At 41.5% G+C, this 18475-nt stretch overlaps 1 protein-coding gene across 2 annotated transcripts in view; it reads right to left on the reverse strand.

The window, feature by feature from the left end:
- RFC1 (replication factor C (activator 1) 1, 145kDa) overlaps window positions 1-12205 on the reverse strand; it is a 77366-nt gene extending 65161 nt beyond the window's left edge. For both annotated transcript variants that reach the window (XM_011983543.1, XM_011983542.1), the window contains exon 1: window positions 11337-12205. In XM_011983543.1, the coding sequence (XP_011838933.1) occupies window positions 11337-11339 (3 nt within the window). In that variant the 5' untranslated portion in view covers window positions 11340-12205. The remainder of the gene's footprint in view (window positions 1-11336) is intronic.
- Between the last annotated feature and the right edge of the window lie 6270 nt (window positions 12206-18475).

The raw sequence follows: 18475 nt of genomic DNA on the forward strand, positions 1-18475 counted from the left end.
ACTTTTGAGGCCGAGGCAGGTGGACTGCTTGAGACCAGCAGTTTGAGACCAGCCTGGCCAACATAGCAAAACCCTGTCTCTACTAAAAATACAAAAATTGGTCAGGTGTGGTGGTGCACGCCTGTAATCCTAGCTACTCAGGGGGCTGAGGCACAAGAATCCCTTGAACCTTGGAGGCAGAGGTTGCAGTGAGCCGAGAATGCCCCTCTGCACTCCAGTCTGGGCAACAGAGCGACACTCGTCTCGAAAAAAAAAAAAATATATATATATATATATATCTCTCTCTCTCTCTCTACAACAGGCCAGGTGTGGTGGCCCACGCCTGTAATCCCAACACTTTGAGAGGCCAAGGCGGGAGGATCATTTGAGCCCAAGAGTTCAATACCAGCCCGGGCAACACAGGGAGACCCCCATCTCTACAAATTTAAAAAAAAAAAAATCAGCTTGGTGTGGTGACACATGCCTGCATGCCTGTAGTCCCAGCTACTCAGAAGGCTGAGGTGGGAGGATCACTTGTGCACCAAGAGTTTGAGGCTGCAGTGAGCCATGACCATCAAACCACAGTACTCTAACCCGGCCAACAGAGCAATACCCTATCTTAAAACAAACACACACACACACACACACACACACACACACACACAAAACATGTAAAAAAGGGTTCCTACAAATCAATAAAAGATAACCCAATCAATAGAAAAATAAATAAAAGCTCCTAATAGGCAAAGTATAAAATAAATGCAAATAACCAACAAACACAAAAAATACTAGACGTCACAAATAAGCAGATACATTAAAACTTGATCATTTTCCCCTAAGTTTTAAAAGACTGATAATGCCCATATCTGTCAAGGATGTGAGGAAACAGATGCTCACGCACTCTTACTGCTGACAGAAGTAAAAACTGGTATAACCTCGGCCGGGTACGATGGCTCATGCCTGTAATCCCAGCACTTTGGGAGGCTGAGGCGGGTGGATCATGAGGTCAAGAGATCGAGACCATCCTGGCCAACATGGTGAAACCCCATCTCTACTAAAAATACAAAAATTAGCTGGACATGGTGGCGCACACCTGTAGTCCCAGCGACTTGGGAAGCTGAGGCAGGAGAATCGCTTGAACCCAGGAGGTAGAGGTTGCAGTGAGCGGAGATCATGCCACTGCACTCTGGCCTGGTGACAGAGCGAGACTTCATCTTAAAAAAAAAACTGGTATAACCTTTATGGAAGGCAATCTAGCCACACTTATCAAAATTTTAAAGGTACATACCCTTTGCCCAGTAATTTCATTTCTAAAAGAAATAGTCGGCAGGGCGTGATGGCTCACACCTGTAAACCAGCACTTTGGGAGGCCGAGGCAGGTAGATCACAAGGTCAGGAGTTCCAGACCGTCCTGACCAACGTGGCAAAACCCCATCTCTACTAAAAATACAAAAATTAGCTGGGCGTGGTAGTGCGTGCCTGTAATCCCAGCTACTCAGGAGACTGAGGCAGGAGAATCACTTGAACCCGGGAGGCGGAGGTTGCAGTGGGCCAAGATCATACCACTGCACTCCAGCCTAGAGAAATAGTGCAAAACTCCGTTTAAAAAAAAAAAAAAAAAAATTCATTGAACACATGAACTGTTATTTCTCAGGCCACTGACCTTCACAACTGCACTCAGAAAGAGAGGTTCTTGATTATGTAAAACAAAATTAATGGTAGATTTGTTTTTAAAGATTATGTATTAAAAGAATCTTTAATTGGGATTAACTTTGTGCTATGACTTTACCTAAGAAATTTTAAGAAGGTATTAAATTAATGCTGATTATATAGTATTTCTGAGTTAATAAAATTGAGTTTCTATAACTGATTTTCTGTTACTCTCATATTACAATAATGTGGCTACAAAAAACAAAAATATACTTTCACTTTTATTAGGACATTTCCTCTTCTTTAAACATTGTTTTAAGCCAGACAAATAAGTTTTTTTAAAGAAATCAGAAATATCTCTAGATTTATAATTGATGTTACTAATTTAACAGTCTAGAATGGGTCTCAAAACCTTCTCTGAGGAAAACACTGGTGAGTGAAATGTAAGTGTGGTCTGAAAAACCTTTGAACAGTAACAAGTTCTAGCTAGGAAGAATTTTAAGAGCCCGCATCAACTCTTTTCATTCAATCATTCATTTATCCATTCAAGAAATATTTACTCAGAGCCTTTTATGGACCAGGAACTATTCTTGATGCTTGGGATAAACAAAAGACGCTAGGTCTCTGTTCTTGTGAAGCTTTCATTCTACTTTCTGTTCCTAATCTTTCTTTAATCTGTCTTTAGAAAACAAAGCAGAGCACAGAAAAGAAAGAAAAGATGAAATAAAGCACACTGAGTGAACAGAAACAGAGAATAGAAATTACTTCCCCTACTCACTCCAGTATCTGTTAAGTCTACCTGCGAGGCCACTCCCATGAGAGCAAAAAGACCCATTTCTACTGCTGTTGTGACAAGGGGGAAGTATAAGATTCTGAAGTCATAATATTTACTATCACTGAACTTTACGCATTCAATGAAACACTCTATCACAGAAGTTTCCAAGCACCTGATCCAAAAATACAAACCGACACAGGCATATTAAATAGCAAATTGAAACAATTACCTAAATTAGGTTTAAAAAAATAAGTTATGTTTTCATACCTGCATAACTAAAGCATTTGAGACTGTTTATGCCTGATCTAATGGTTTATTTCAGAATTTTGACATTTTCACCAGGGCTAATGTACTCTGATTATGGTTTTTATTCATCCAGGAGCTAACTTTTTTTTTTTTTTCTTGATACAGAGTCTCCCACTGTCGCCCAGGCTGGAGTGCAGTGGGGCGATTTCAGCTCACTGCAAGCTCCACCTCCCAGGTTCACGCACTTGTCCTGCCTCAGTCTCCCGAGTAGCTGGGATTACAGGCGCCCACCACCATACCCAGCTAATTTTTCTGTATTTTTAGTAGAGACAGGGTTTCACTATGCTGGCCAGGCTGGTCTCGAACTCCTGACCTCACAATCCGCCTCCCAAAGTGCCAGGATTACAGGCGTGAGCCACAAAGCCCAGCCCAGAAGCTAGCTTTTTACAACTGACTTCTGAGCCAAAAAAAATCAAATTTAAACTACTTAAATGAACACAGAAATTAAGTCCAACCGGGCCGGGTGCGGCGGCTCACACCTGTAATCCCAGCACTTTGGGAGGCCGAGATGTGTGGACCACCTGAGGTCAGGAGTTCAAGACCAGCCTGACCTACATGGAGAAGCCCTGTTTCTACTAAAAATGCAAAATTAGCCGGGCATAGTGGTGCACACCTGTAATCCCAGCTACTCGGGAGGCTGAGACAGGAGAATTGCTTGCACCCAGGAGGCGGAGGTTGCGGTGAGCCGAGATCACGCCATTGCACTCCAGCCTGGGCAAGAGTGAAATTCCGTTTCAAAAAAAAAGAAATTAAGTCCAAACTGAAAAGAGACCTACAACATCATAAAATAACTGTATTTCTCTAGGCTATATTATTCGTCACTAAGTGTTTTAATAGCTTAGATATAAAGTCATGCAACAGTGCTAGAGATGTTTTTATACCAGGAAGTTTTACCTTCTAGTTTATTTATATTTTTAGTGGAAATATAAAGTTTACTTGTACTTATTCATTCCTCTAATATTTGTGGAAAACGCACCGTGAGCCACACGTTATACAGCAGTTCCCTCTCCTTGTGGCCCCTGCCGTTACAGAGCTTATATGCTAGTGAAGGAAGCTGTCAATACCTGCAACAAGTTGCTCATTTATTAAAATAAGCCAAAATGTGTGCCAAGGAAACAAAGCAGGTGCTCTCCCACTCATCATGCCAATTGTTTTTATGCTTTTGTGGATGAAAGTACATATATTTTCCACAGATACATGAAAAAACAAACATTTACACAAAACTTTGTATCCAATGTTAGGGGTTTTCCCCTAAAGCCTATTGGGAATCCCAAGTCAAAACTCCGGAACCACACACTCACACTGTGCGAACTAACTCACACCTACTTAACCCCAGTACCACTTATGTACATACTGATACTTCCTAAATCTCATGTCTGTTTCTCCAGACCAGCTCTGAACTCCATATTCATGCAGCCAACATGCAGCCAAATCCATCTCTGTGCAAATCCCCCAAAGGTACCTCCAACTAATAATGTCCTCAACTAAATTCATCTTCAGCTGGGACTTGCTTCTCTCCCTTTATTCCCCATCTCCATGCACAGTACCACCATTCACCCAAAACAGAAACATGGCCACGGCTTTTCCTTCTCACTCTGACCTTCCACCTAATCATCCAACCTAAACTATCTCACAAATACTGCTGTCTTCTCCCCTCTATTCCCACTGCCACTGCCCTGATTCAGGACTTCATTTGTTTACTTAACACACCTTTCTAGAGGCCTCACTCTGTGCCATGCAATGATTTGAGCTCTTTTAAAATATTAAGTCATTCAGCCCATCAATCAACAAGTAGATAGAAAAACTGTGGGATATATATATACATATATATACATACACACACAATGGAATACTACTGAACCATAAAAAGGAATAAATTAATGGCATTCGCAGCAACCCAGATGGAACTGGAGACTATTATTCTAAGTGAAGTAACTCAGGAATGAAAAATCAAACATTGTATGTTCTCACTCACTTATAAGTGGGAGCTAAGCTATGAGGATGCAAAGGCATAAGAACAATACAATGGGCTGGGCGCAGCACTTTGGGAGGCCGAGGCGGATGGATCACAAGGTCAGGAGATTGAGACCATCCTGGCTAACACGGTGAAACCCCGTCTCTACCAAAAATACAAAAAATTAGCTGGGCATGGTGGCAGGAGCCTGTAGTCCCAGCTACTCAGGAGGCTGAGGCAGGAGAAAGGGGTGAACCTGGGAGGTGGAGCTTGCAGTGAGCCGAGATCACCACTGCACTCCAGCCTGGGGGACAGAGCAAGACTCCCTCAGAAACAAAAAAATAATAATAATAATACAATGGACTCTAGGGAGTCAGGGAACCGGTGGGAAGGAAGTGAGGGATAAAAGACTACAAACTGGATTCATACATACTACTCAGGTGATGGATGCACCAAAATCTCACCTGTTCCCCAAAAACCCATGGAAATAAAAAATTTAAAAATAATAGTTAATAAATAAAAACGAAGGCAACACAAAAATATTTTCTTTTTTTGGCCGGGTGCGGTGGCTCACACCTTAATCCCAGCACTTTCGGAGGCCAAGGCGGGTGGATGGCTTGAGGTCAGGAGTTCGAGACCAGCCTGGCCAACATAGTGAAACCTCATCACTACTGAAAATACAGAAATTGGCCAGGTGCGGTGGCTCACCCCTATAATCCCAGCACTTTGGGAGGCAGAGGCAGGCAGATCGCCAGAGGTCAGGAGTTCGAGAACAGACTGGCCAACATGGGGAAACCCCATCTTTACTAAAAACACAAAAAAGTTAGCCAGATGTGGTGGCACATGCCTGTAGTCCCAGTTACTCGGGAGGCTGAGGCAAGAGAATCGCTTGAATCAGGGCAGCAGAGGTTGGCAGTGAGCCAAGATCACGCCACTGCACTGCAGCCTGGGTGACAAGGCGAGACTCCATCTCTATAAAAAAAATAAATAAAACAAAACAAAATATAAAAATCAGCTGGTGATTTTTGTATTTCAAAATACAGGCGAGCACCTGCAGTTCCAGCTACTTGGAGGCTGAGGCAAGAGAATTGCTTGAACCTGGGAAGCAGAGGTTGCAGTGAGCTGAGATTGTACCACTACGCTCTAGCCTGGGCAACAGAGCGAGACTCCACCTCAAAAAAAAAAAAAGAAGAGAAAGCAAATTATGTGTTCATTTTATCTTTGAAGAGTACACAGTTTTATGCAAAATAAGTACCGCAGTACACTGCAGAGTGGTTGACAAAATACTGTATTTTGGTTTTACTTCTCTATTTTGAAAGTAATAAAGAAATACAAGTATTTCTGGTTAATATTTTTTAAAAGCCCATCAAATCCATGAGCAGAAATTGATTATCATCAACATACTTCACAAGTCTATCCAAGTATAAAAATATTTTATCCTAAAAATCACTAAAATGCAAAATCATATATCTGAATAAATTATAAAATGATTTAACTAGTGGGAGGACAGAAAAGAAAATCATGAAATAATTTTAAAGTATTTAAGCCAGGCACAGTGGCTCACACCTGTAATCTCAGCACTTTGGGAGGCTGAGGCGGACAGATTACCTGAGGCCAGGAGCTTGAGACCAGCCTGGCCAACAGGACAAAACCCCGTCTGCTAAAAACAGAAAAAACAGTCAGTTGTGGTGGCACATGCCTGTAGTCCCAGCTACTTGGGAGGCTGAGGCAGGAGAATCGCTTGAACCTGGGAGGTGGAGGTTGCAGTGAGCTGGTATCATGCCACTGCACTCCAGCCTGGGTAACAGCGAGACTCCGTTTCAATCAATCAATCAATAAACAAATAAAGAAAATATTTAAAATTATATTAAGGCCTCATACTTTGGAAGCAAAAAGTAAGTGGTTGGAGGGCTTTCCCCCTAAAAATAGGAAAAAATATGTCTGCTCTTGCCACTTGTACTCAATGTTGTCGAGTTTCTAGCAAAAGAATTAGGCAATAAAATGAAATAAAAGCCACCTACATTGAACAAGAAGTAAACCCATGTGTTTTCAGATGAAACAATCTTACAGAAAAACATAAGAAATCCACTAAACACTTTGAATAATGAGTTCAGCAAGGATACAAGATCAATATACAAAAATCAATTGTATTTCTGTATACTTTTGCAATAAACAATCCAAAAATGAAATTAGGAAAGCAGTTCTGGCCGGGCGCGGTGGCTCACATCTGTAATCCTGTACTTTGGAAGGCTGAGGCGGGTGGATCACGAGGTCAGGAGATCGAGACCATCCTGGCTAACACGGTGAAACCCTGTCTCTACTAAAAATACAAAAAATTAGCCGGGCATGGTGGCGGGTGCCTGTAGTCCCAGCTACTCAGGAGGCTGAGGCAGGAGAATGGCATGAACCTGGGAGGCAGAGCTTGTAGTAAGCCGAGATTGTGCCACTGCACTCCAGTGTGGGGGACAGAGTGAGACTCCGTCTCAAAAGAAAAAAAAAAAAGAAAGCAGTTCCACTTAAAAAATCACCAAAAAGAATAAAATACTTAGGAATATATTTAACAAATGAAGTGTAAAACTCATACTATGAAAAACTACAAAATACTGTTTAAACAAACTGAAGACCTAACAAATGAAGGCATCCCACATTCATGGATGGGAAGATTTAATATTGTTAAGATGGCAATATTCCCTGAATTGGCCTACAGATTCAATAAATTTTCTATCAAAATTTATCTTTGCTGATTCTAAAATTCATATGGAAATTCAAGGAAATGGAATAGCCTAAACAATCTTGAAAAAGAACAAAGGTGGAGGACATACTTCCTGACTTCAAAAATTATTACAAAGCCACAGTAACGCAGTGTGTTGCTGGCATTCAGATAGATGTACAGATCAATGGAATAGAACTGGGAGTTTAGAAAACAACTCTCACATTTACAGTCAACTGATTTTTGACGAGGGTGCCAAGATAATTCAATGGAGAAAGAAGAGTCTTTTCAAAAAATGATGCTGGGACAACTAGATGTCCACATACAAAAGAATAAAGTTGGACCTCTATACTTCACACAATATATAAAAATTAACTCAAAAATGGATAAAAGTCCTAAATGTAAGAGCTAAAACTACAAAGCTCTTAAGCATAAATCTTCCTGACCTTGGATCAGGCAAGAGAAACTTAAATGATGAAAAAAAGCAGACACTCAAGGATGTGGAGGGAGAGTATTTCGAAAAGAGAAAATAGCAACAACAAAAGCTCTAAAAGAGAAACAGAACCAACCTAACACACTCAAAAGACAGAGAGAGAAAATCAGAGAGGTAGGTAGGGGCCTTAGACGCCAAGTTCAGATACGTACGCATGGCAAAAGCATATTATTTGGCAAAAACGATATTATAACAAAGTCAAGCACTGCTCCAGGGAGAGCATTCCACATAGTACACCATGATGTGAAAGCTGCCTCTAGGAGTGGAGCAATGAAACAGTTCAGACCACAACTTATTTAAACTGACCTCACAGCTCTTCAAAAGGCTGTTCCTTAAGTCTCATGTGTGTTTAGTTCAATCTTATGCATATTTTCAATAATTATACCAACCAATTAATTATATATGCTGACTTCTTAAAAATGGCATCTGTCAGGTTTTATTCAAGTTTTGTGCAAACAATTAAATCTCAGTGAAATTCAAATGTCCACATGGCTTCTTTACTTTTAATTTTCTTTCTATTCCTTTAGTAGATAATATATTCACGTGGTTCAAATTTCAAAAGGGTAAAAAGTCTCCCTCTTATCCTGCCTCTCAGATACATACTTCCCATCTCTGGAGGCAACAAATATTATCAGTTGGTTCCTTCTGTACCTTTCCAGAGAGATTTTTATTTTGGCAATTGTTTCGTATCAGAGTATAAAGTTTTCTCAATTTTATAAAGGTTGCACAGTATTCCACTGTGTGAATACATACACTTTATTTCTTTACTGATAACTTTTAATTAGAATTTTTGTTTTCAATGCAGCTTCCAAGGCAAGAGCTGTCTATGGATGGGCTTCAGAAGACAAGTGAATAGGCCAGGAATAGTGGCTCATACCTGTAATCCCGGCACTGTAAGAGGCCGAGGCAGGTGGATCAATTTGAAGCCAGGAGTTCCAGACCAGCCTGGCCAACATGGTGAAACTTCATCTCTACTAAATATAAAAAAATAAAATAGCTGGGCATGGTGGCAGACACCTGTAATCCCAGCTACTGGGGAGGCTGAGGCATGAGAATCGCTTAAACCTGGGAGGCAGAGGTTGCAGTAAGCCAAGACTACACCACTGCACTCCAGCCTGGGCAACACAGCAAGACTCTCAAAAAAAAAAAAAAAAAAGAAAAAGAAAAAGAAGAAGAGAAGTGAATATGCCAAGCACAGTGACTCATGCCTGTAATCCCAAAGCTTTGAGAGGCCAGGGTGGAAGGATCGCTTGTACCCGGGAATTAGAGGTGGCAGTGAGCTATCATTACACCACTGCACTCCAGCCTGGGCAACAGAGCAAGACCTTGTCTTTAAAAAAAAAAAAAAAGAAAAGAAAAAAAAAGAAGATAGGTCAATCCCTTAAAATAGTGTGTATGTGCCTATATGCATGTCTCTGGGCAGAAAATTTGCATATCATTCACTATATTTATCAAAGGAAACTGTAACTAAAACAAAGATTGAGAACTACTGTCCTTCATACCCAATGACACAGTTTGAGGGAAAGGAAAAAAAAAAGAACTACTGTCTTATGACTTTGCACAGGTGTTCAATAAGCATTTGTTGAATCAATTTTAGTCTAGGGTTTTGCTAATTGTTGCACTAGAGACTGAAGGGCTAAATTAAATATCGATATAATACAAAATTCTTATCTACCTCATAGAACGTTTTCCCATTAACAACAAAGCTGATTAATTTGACCTATTTCTTTTCTGAGAAGAGGTCTATTTTTTATCTGCACCATGAACGGGAGTATTAAAGGAAGAAAAGAACCAAAAGTAAAAGGACCTGAATGATCAAAAATTGACCACACAAGCTATGTTCACCATAAATGACACAGGAATCTACCATGCCTCTTAAAATCTATGTAACTTTCCATAGAGTCCTTTCTGAGAAAATAGATCATTGGTAGTTGCCTAACATGCCAGGCACCAGAATGGAAGCTTTACCTATACATCTTGCTTAATTCCCAAAACAATCTCTATGGCAGCTATTATTTTCCCCTCTTACAGATAAGGAAATAGAAGCTTAAAGAGATTAAACGTAAGCTATTTACTTGCCCAAGACCACATAACTATTAAACTAGACCATACTAACATAGTAATATAATTATAAATTAATCTATAAACCATTAAACTAAAACATAACCACGTTCTTCATCTTCAAGACTCCAAATCTCATCAAGTTTCCAAAATACCACAGTACCTTGACCTCCAAAATGTAATGATGATCATTATAGCGAGGTAGTATAGCATGGTGGTCAGAAACACCAAGATTCTAATTCTAGTTCAACCACCTGCTAGTTGTATGACACACTGTTTAAATTCCAGAAAGATGCTTGTACTGTCTGTAAAACTGCATCGATGTGGGTTGAAATGAAAAAAAAAAAATGAAAAACCAACAGTTCACATATTGACCTAAAGAAGGTGGTTGGTACAAGGTAGCTACTATCATTACTGTTGCCCTTTTTTGAGAAGAAACACAAAGGACTGCAACGTTTCCCAATGTGGCATAAAATTTCCACCCCCTAGAATGTTGTCTCTGTGACAAGTTGACCAATGATTGAAAAAAATTATATCGGATTGTTAAGTATCTTCTAGTTTAATGGAACATTTTAAATTGTCCTTTAAAAATATTTCAAACACAGAGCCATATCCATTGCCACACCATCAGGAATGTCTGCTTTGCTGGCTGCATAATTATTTCACTTTCAATTTGTCTGAATGTTTTATCCAGAATTATGCAGTGAGGTTTGGGTTTTTTTAAGATTATTTTTAACACCAGGTGATAAGAGGACGACAGCTGTCAAATGTCTTGCATCTGTTTCTATTCGCTGCACTTCTTTTTCCTAGTAAGCCGTGTTATCCTTTTGGCTCCTATGAACTCATCTAAACAAAATAAAATATCCTCTCCATGCCCTCGGTCTCAGCACTGCTCAGGTGATCGTTAATGACAAGTGGAGATGAGACAAGCTGAGCTGTTAATGATAAAAGTTTAAGGCCCTACACAACATATTCCCTAAGAAAAGTTTGTTACATTCTTCTCCCTCGTGACCCAAAGCTTGAAATCCACGCCTTAGGCAGTACTCAAACTGTGGTTCGAGAAAGGCCGAACAAGAAAATAACTTTACCAACGCGTCCCAAAACCACCATCCATCCTTCTTCCTCTCTTCCTTTCTCCCTTCCCCCAGGAGTGGGGGGGGGGGGGGAAGTGCAAGTACACGTAGCAACAAAATCCCTGCGCGCTGGCTGCCGCCCAGAGCTTCAGCCCGCGTTGCAAGGAAAGTTTTGCGTCCAGTACCCAGTGTGCGGCCCCTTCTCTGCCTTTGCTCGCCTCCGGAACCACCCACCGCCATCCTCCCCCACCCTGCATACCAGGAGTGCCCCGTCCACACCAGGCCTGCAAAGCCTCCCCAAACCCCGAGCCCCACGGCCTCCCCCAGCGGCTCACCATCGTAGCCCCAGGATGAAGGCGCTGGCTGGCTGGCGGGCCGGCCGGTTGAGGAATCCGTTATCGGGGCTCAGGATCCATTCGCGCCAACAACTTCTCCCGCGAAGTGGAAGAAGGCGAAGATAGCGGCGCGCGGTGATGACGTCAGGAGGCGCGAGCTTTCCTTCCGTCCCACCCAGAGGCGGGAGGTGCGACGCCTGCCCAGGTGCCGCCCGGAGGGCAGGCGGGCCGCTGCCATCGCGAGGAACCACGATGCTGTGGTGTGAGCTCGGTTTTTGGCACGGGCACTAAAGCAGGTGGATCCTATATTGGTTTCCTTGGAAGGCGGGGTACCCAAGTACCTCCCGATTACACGTCTGGATAGTGCACTTCCCTACAGTAACTTTCAAAAGTTTTTACTACTAACTGCAGTAAGATAAACGTTTTAGCTGCGCATTTTACATATTATGTATAAATATCTATTCTGTAATAGGTTTCATCAAGCGGCCGGACGCGGTGGCTCACCCCTGTAATCCCAGCACTTTGGGAGGCCGAAGCGGGTGGGTCACCTGAGGTCAGGAGTTCGAGACCAGCCTGACCAATATGGTGAAACCCCGTCTCTACTAAAAATACAAAAATTAGCCAGGGGTGGTGACGTGTGCCTGTAGTCCCAGCTGCTCGGAGACTAAGACAGGAGAATTGCTTGAACCCAGGAGCAGAGATTGCAGTGAGCCGAGATAGAGCTACTGCCCTCCAGCCTGGGCGACAGAGGGAAAGTCTGTCTCAAAAAAAAAAAAAAGATACCGAAAGCTTTGGAGTATACCAGTTTTATATGAATAGATAAGCAATTGAACCGTGGAATAGAATGAAACATTTGCATACGATTTCAAGAGAAAAACGAGACCATAAAAGAGTTCAATGGAGAAAGCAGTATCTCCAGCTTTGGCTCTAGCTACACTTTTGAAATTCTCACCCATCCACCCCCTGTTGGGTCTTGCACTTTATGATACCAACATCTTTAGGACGAAAGATGTCAGAGCCTGAACATCAACAGCCTGTATTTATTAAACATTTATTGCTATATGGGCAGCTCTGGACTAGCCTAGCTTATTTTATCCCCATGATGACACTGAGTACTCTTATTCCCAGTTTACAAACAGACTGTTACTTATTAACAGGGCCTCACTGCACTGGTCCCTCCGAAGCCAGGATGCTAGGTCTCCAGCCCCACCACGTGCTATTTATCTGACCAAGGGCAAGTTACTGTGCCTCGGTTTTGTCTTAACAGACACATCACACAAATTTTTTGCCCATAATTTTAGAGGACCTACGCCAATTTATAATGTTCATTGTGTTATAAATCAATAAATGAGTAAATAAGACACGTAAAAAGTTGTACGTATCTTTTATATTACATTCCTCTTAACTTTTGCTTTTTTTTTTTTTTTTTTTGGCATTTGAAGCCTTCCTTGAGTTTAAATGAGACTTAAGTCAGGAGCCTGTAACTTCTTTGTGAGAGTGTTTTCCTTAGGAATATTTATTTACTTGAAAATACTCTATCTCAGAAATATACCAGATTTAAAGTGACTGCATGTGCTTTGAAACTCCTGCCTTGAACCTGGACTGGCCTGTGACTGATTTGACCAAAGAACACAATGGAAGTGATACTATGCCAATTCCAGACCTAAGCTTTAAGAAGACTGGCAGCTCCTGTCTTGCTCTCTTGGAGCACCATGTAAAGCCAGGGAGGTGGTCATCTGAGACCAGCCTTATAGCCATCTCCACCAGGCACCATGCATGTAAATGAAGCCATCTCGGACCCAACATCCCAGCAACCGATGGAACTTCACTAGCTTTGTTGACTCCAGTCAACACCTGGGAGAGCAGAAAAATCACGTAGTCAAGGCCTGTCCAAATTTCCTGACCCACAGTAGTGTGAACATAATTAAATGATTGCTCTGTTAAGGTAATAGGTATTGGAATGGTTTCTTGTAAAGTAATAGATATCCAGAATGGAAATATTTTTGAAAACTCCAGAATAGGACTCTGAGCATGGTGGTACATGCCTATAATCCTAGCACTTTGAGATGCCTTGTCTCAGGAAAAAAAAAAAAAAAAAGTGAAACCAATCAGAAAAGAAAAGATATTCCTGCTGATTCATGCCTTTTTGTTAGCACAATAATGGAATGGACACAAATTCACTCCAAAAAAAAAAAAAAAAAGAGTGAAACCAATCAGAAAAGAAAAGATATTCCTGCTGATTCATGCCTTTTTGTTAGCACAATAATGGAATGGAAACAAATTCACTCCTTGAAAACAGTATGGGTATGAGCTTTTGCCTATCACAGCAAGTTTACATTTATGGATGCCTGCTGCACTAGCACTTGTCAGCACTGTTATTCCATCCTTCCCATCCTTAATTCCTTTATGGGCTAGCTCATCAGCTGTAGTTAGTATCTATCTGGGGCAATAACACCAAAACAGTGATGTTTCAGCAATATTATAGACTTGGTCTGGTGTTGGATTTTCATGAGTGATAATATTGGCTAATTCATCAACAGATTTCTCCACTGCTTTGTGACCAGCAGATGCTTTATTGCTGCAGATTTTTAAAAAATGTAACAGCCTGTCTTTTCTTAAATTTATGCAACCAGCCTGTTGAATATTCACAATTCCCTTCCATTTTTAGTTCATTGTAATAGATCTTTGTTTCATGATCAGCATACCATTACATGGCATGTGTTCACTATGGTGCTTATGAATTTATGCTTTCAATACATAATTGAGATTTTTTTTTTTTAGTTTTATGTAGTTTTGGGGTTTTGTTGTTGTTTTTGAGACAGAGTCTTGCTCTGTCGCCCACACTGGAGTGCAGTGGCACGGTCTCAGCTCACTGCAACCTATGCCTCCCAGGTTCAAGCAATTCTTCTGCCTCAGCCTCCCAAGTAGATGGTATTACAGGCATGCACCACCACAGCTGGCTAATTTTTGTATTTTTAATAGAGACGGGGTTTTACCATCTTGGCCAGGCTGGTCTTGAACTCCTGATCTCATGATCTACCCATCTCAGCCCCCCAAAGTGCTAGGAGGGTTTTTTTGTTTTTGTTTTTTCACTTTCATTAACTTCTGTTCATCACTTTCAGCATAAACCTTCAACAGTTTTTCCTTCTGTTTCTTCAGGTCATATATGGTGGTTATTCCAATCCCATACTCTTTTGTAAGATTTTGACACTTATACTGCTGTCCAACTTCTCTAATAGCTTGACTTTCTTTGCCACAGATAAACATAAATGCTTCCTCTTTTTCTTATCACTATTAGCCAAAGGGGTATCTGCAGGCCTTTTCGACATTTTCAGCAATATCTTTATACCACAAAGCAGAGAATAATCAAAAAACCATAGATGGCCAGGCACAGTGGCTCATGCCTGTAATCCCAACACTTTGGGGGGCCAAGGAAGGAGTATTGCTTGAGGCCAGGAGTTCGAGGCCAGGAGTTCAAGACCAGCCTGGATGACAGAGCAAAACCCTGTCTCAAAAACAGAACAAAACAAAAACCACTGTGAACAATCTGAATGTTAACTATAAAGAAAATTGATAAATTGAAATATATTCATACAACAATAAAAATCAATGAAATACAGATCATACATCATACAACACTACAGATCAGTCTTATATACCTTTTTTTTCTTTTTTTTTTTTTTTTTTTTTGAGATGGAGCCTTGCTCTGTCACCCAGGCTGGGATGCAGTGGTGCAATCTTGGCTCACTGCAACCTCCGCCTCCCAGGTTCAAGCAATTCTCCTGCTTCAGCCTTCCAAGTAGCTGGGATTACAGGCACCCGACACAATGCCTGGCTAATTTTTGTATTTTTAGTAAAGACAGGGTTTCATCATGTTGGTCAAGCTGGTCTCTAACTCCTGACCTCAAATGATCCAACCACCTTGCTCTCCCAAAGTGGTGGGATTATAGGTATGAGCCGCTGCACCTGGCCCAGTCTTATATACTGATACGGTTTAGCTCTGCGTCCCCACCCAAAACTCATCTTCTAGCTCCCATAATTCCCATGTGTTGTGGGAGGGACCCAGTAGGATGGCAGATGATTGAATCATGAGGGCAAGTCTTTCCTATGCTGTTTTCATGATAGTGAATGGGTCTCATGAGATCTGATGGTTTTAAAAACAGGAGTTTCTCTGCACAAGCTCTCTCTTTGCCTGCTACCATCCATGTAAGATGTGACTTGCTCCTCCTTGCCTTCTGCTATGATTGTGAGGCCTCCCCAGCCATGTGGAACTGTAAGTCCAATAAATGTCTTTTTTTTTGTAAATTGCCCGCTCTCGGGTATGTCTTTATCAGCAGCATGAAAATGGACTAATACAGTAAATTAATACAATAGAGTAGGGTGTTGCTAAAAAGATACCCAAAAATGTGGAAGCAATTTTGGAACTGGGTAACAGGCGGAGGTCTGAACAGTTTGGAGGGCTCAGAAGATAGGAAAATGTAGGAAAGTTTGGAACTTCCTAGAGACTTGTTGAATGGCTTTGACAAAAATGCTGATAGTGATATGAACAATAAGGTCCAGGCTGAAGTGGTCTCAGATGGAGATGAGGAACTTGTTGGGAACTGGAGCAAAGATGACTCTTGTTATGTTTTAGCAAAGAGACCTGCAGTACTTTGCCCCTGCCCTAGAGATTTGTGGAACCTTGAACTTGAGAAAGATGATTTAGGGTATATGGTGGAAGAAATTTCTAAACAGCAAAGCATTCAAGAGTTGACTTTGGTGCTGTTAAAGGCATTCAGCTTCAAAAGGGAAGCAGAGCATAAAAGTTTGGAAAATTTGCAGCCTGACAATGCAATAGAAAACAAAATCCCATTTTTAAGGAGAAATTCAAGCCGGCTGCAGAAATTTGCATAAGCAACCAAGAGTCCAATGTTAATCACTAAAACAATGGAGAAAATGTCTCCAGGGCATGTCAGAGACCTTTGCAGCAACCCCTCCCATCACAGGCCTAGGGAGGAAAAAGTGGTTTCATGAGCCAGGCCCAGGGTCCCAGTGCTGTGTGCAGCCTAGGGACTTGGTGTCCTGTGTCCCAGCCACTCCAACCGTGGCTGAAAGGGGCCAATTTAGAGCTTGGGCTGTGGCTTCAGAGGGTGCAAGCCTCAAGCCTTGGCAGCTTCCACATGGTGTTGAGCCTGCAAGTGCACAGAAGTCAAGAACTGAGGTTTGGGAAACTCTGCCTAGATTTCTGAAGATATATGGAAATGCCTGGATACCCAGGCAGAAGTTTGCTGTAGCGGTGGGGCCCTCATGGAGAACCTCTGCTAGGGCAGTGCAGAAGGGAAATGTGGGATCAGGGCCCCCACACAGAGTCCCCACTGGGGCACCACCTAGTGGAGCTGTGAGAAGAGGGCCACTGTCCTTGAGACCCCAGAATGGTAGATCCACTGACAGATTGCACCATGAACCTGGAAAAGCTGTAGACACTCAATGTCAGTCCATGAAAGCAACTGGGAGGGAATCTGTACCCTGCAAAGCCACAGGCAGAGCTGCCCAAGACCATGGGAACCCACCTCTTGCATCAGCATACCTGGATGTGAGACATGCAGTCAAAGGAGATCTTTTGGAGCTTTAAGATTTGACTGCCCTGCTGGATTTCAGACTTGCATGGGGTGTGTAACCCCTTTGTTTTGGCCAATTTATCCCATTTGGAATGGCTGTATCTACCCAATGACTGTACCCCCATTGTATCTAGGAAGTCACTAACTTGCTCTTGATTTTACAGGCTCATAGGCGGAAGGGACTTGTCTTGTCTTGAATGAGACTTTAGATGGTGGACTTTTGAGTTAATTCTGAAATGAGTCAAGACTTTGGGGGACTATTGGAAAGGCAGGATTGGTTTTGAAATGTGAAGATATGAGATTTGGGAGGGGCCAGGGTTGGAATGATATGGTTTGGCTCTGCGTTCCCACCCAAATCTCATCTTGTAGCTCCCATAATTCCCACATGTTGTGGGAGGGACCCAGTGGGAGATGATTGATTCATGGGGGTGGGTCTTTCCCATATTGTTCTCATAATAATGAATGGGTCTCATGACATCTGATGAGTTTTAAAATGAGAGTTTCTCTACACGTACTCTCTCTCTTTGCCTGCTGCCATCCATGTAAGTTGTGACTTACTCCTCCTTGCCTTCCACCATGATTGTGAGGCCTCCCCAACCATGTGGAACTGTAAGTCCAACAAATTTCTTTCTTTTGTAAATTGCCCAAGTCTTGGATATGTCTTTATGAACAGCATGAAAACGGACTAATCCATAAACCATTGAGCAAAAGAAGCATCTATTCCACATGCAATATATTTTGCTGACTTCAGACTGAATGGAAAGATCAGTAAAAATTTTCCCTACCTCAGTGAACTTTATGAATGAAATGAGGATAAAATATTTACACAGCACACACACAAAAAATAACATCTGTGTCTCTGTGAAGTAGGTAACAGTGGCATAGGTTGCATTTAGCAGATAGAGAAATAATTTTAGTATGTCATGAAGTTATCAGTAGTTGCCAATAATACAAAATTTCTTTTAGTTTAAGTCTATTACTTATTCAATTATTTTTAATTACCTATTCACCTATAATTTTCAGAACTTTTGACTCTAGTGGAATTTTATTTTATTTTTTGTTTTATTTCAGTTTTGTAGAGACAGGATCTTGCTTTGCTGCCCAGGCTGGGCTCAAACTCCCGGCCTCAAGCAGTTCTCCCACCTTGGCCTCCCAAAGTGCTGGGATTACAGGCAGGAACCACTGTGCTTGGCCTCCAGTGGAAATATTAATAGCAGTATTTAAATGCTTCACAAACTTATAATGCAGGGCATGTGAATGAGGAAACTATGACAACTTCTAAATAGGAGATATCCTATTATACATCTATATATATCTATTTCTTAGAGAAATCTCTAAGAAAAATATTTCTTTAATGTGTAGAGATTTGCTGACAACTGAACTACTCTTTGTCTTCATATTATGCAATTTTAATAATCATTCTTGGTACTTAAAGTCAATCAGTGGGAGAAGGGAAAAGAGGTGAAATTCAACATTAGTAGTGAGTTTCAATTTATAGTTTTGCAAATCACACTTTTTTTTTTTGAGATGGAGTCTCACTCT

The sequence above is a fragment of the Mandrillus leucophaeus genome, unplaced genomic scaffold, assembly GCF_000951045.1.
Source record: "Mandrillus leucophaeus isolate KB7577 unplaced genomic scaffold, Mleu.le_1.0 Scaffold251, whole genome shotgun sequence".
Taxonomy (NCBI): Eukaryota; Metazoa; Chordata; class Mammalia; order Primates; family Cercopithecidae; genus Mandrillus; species Mandrillus leucophaeus.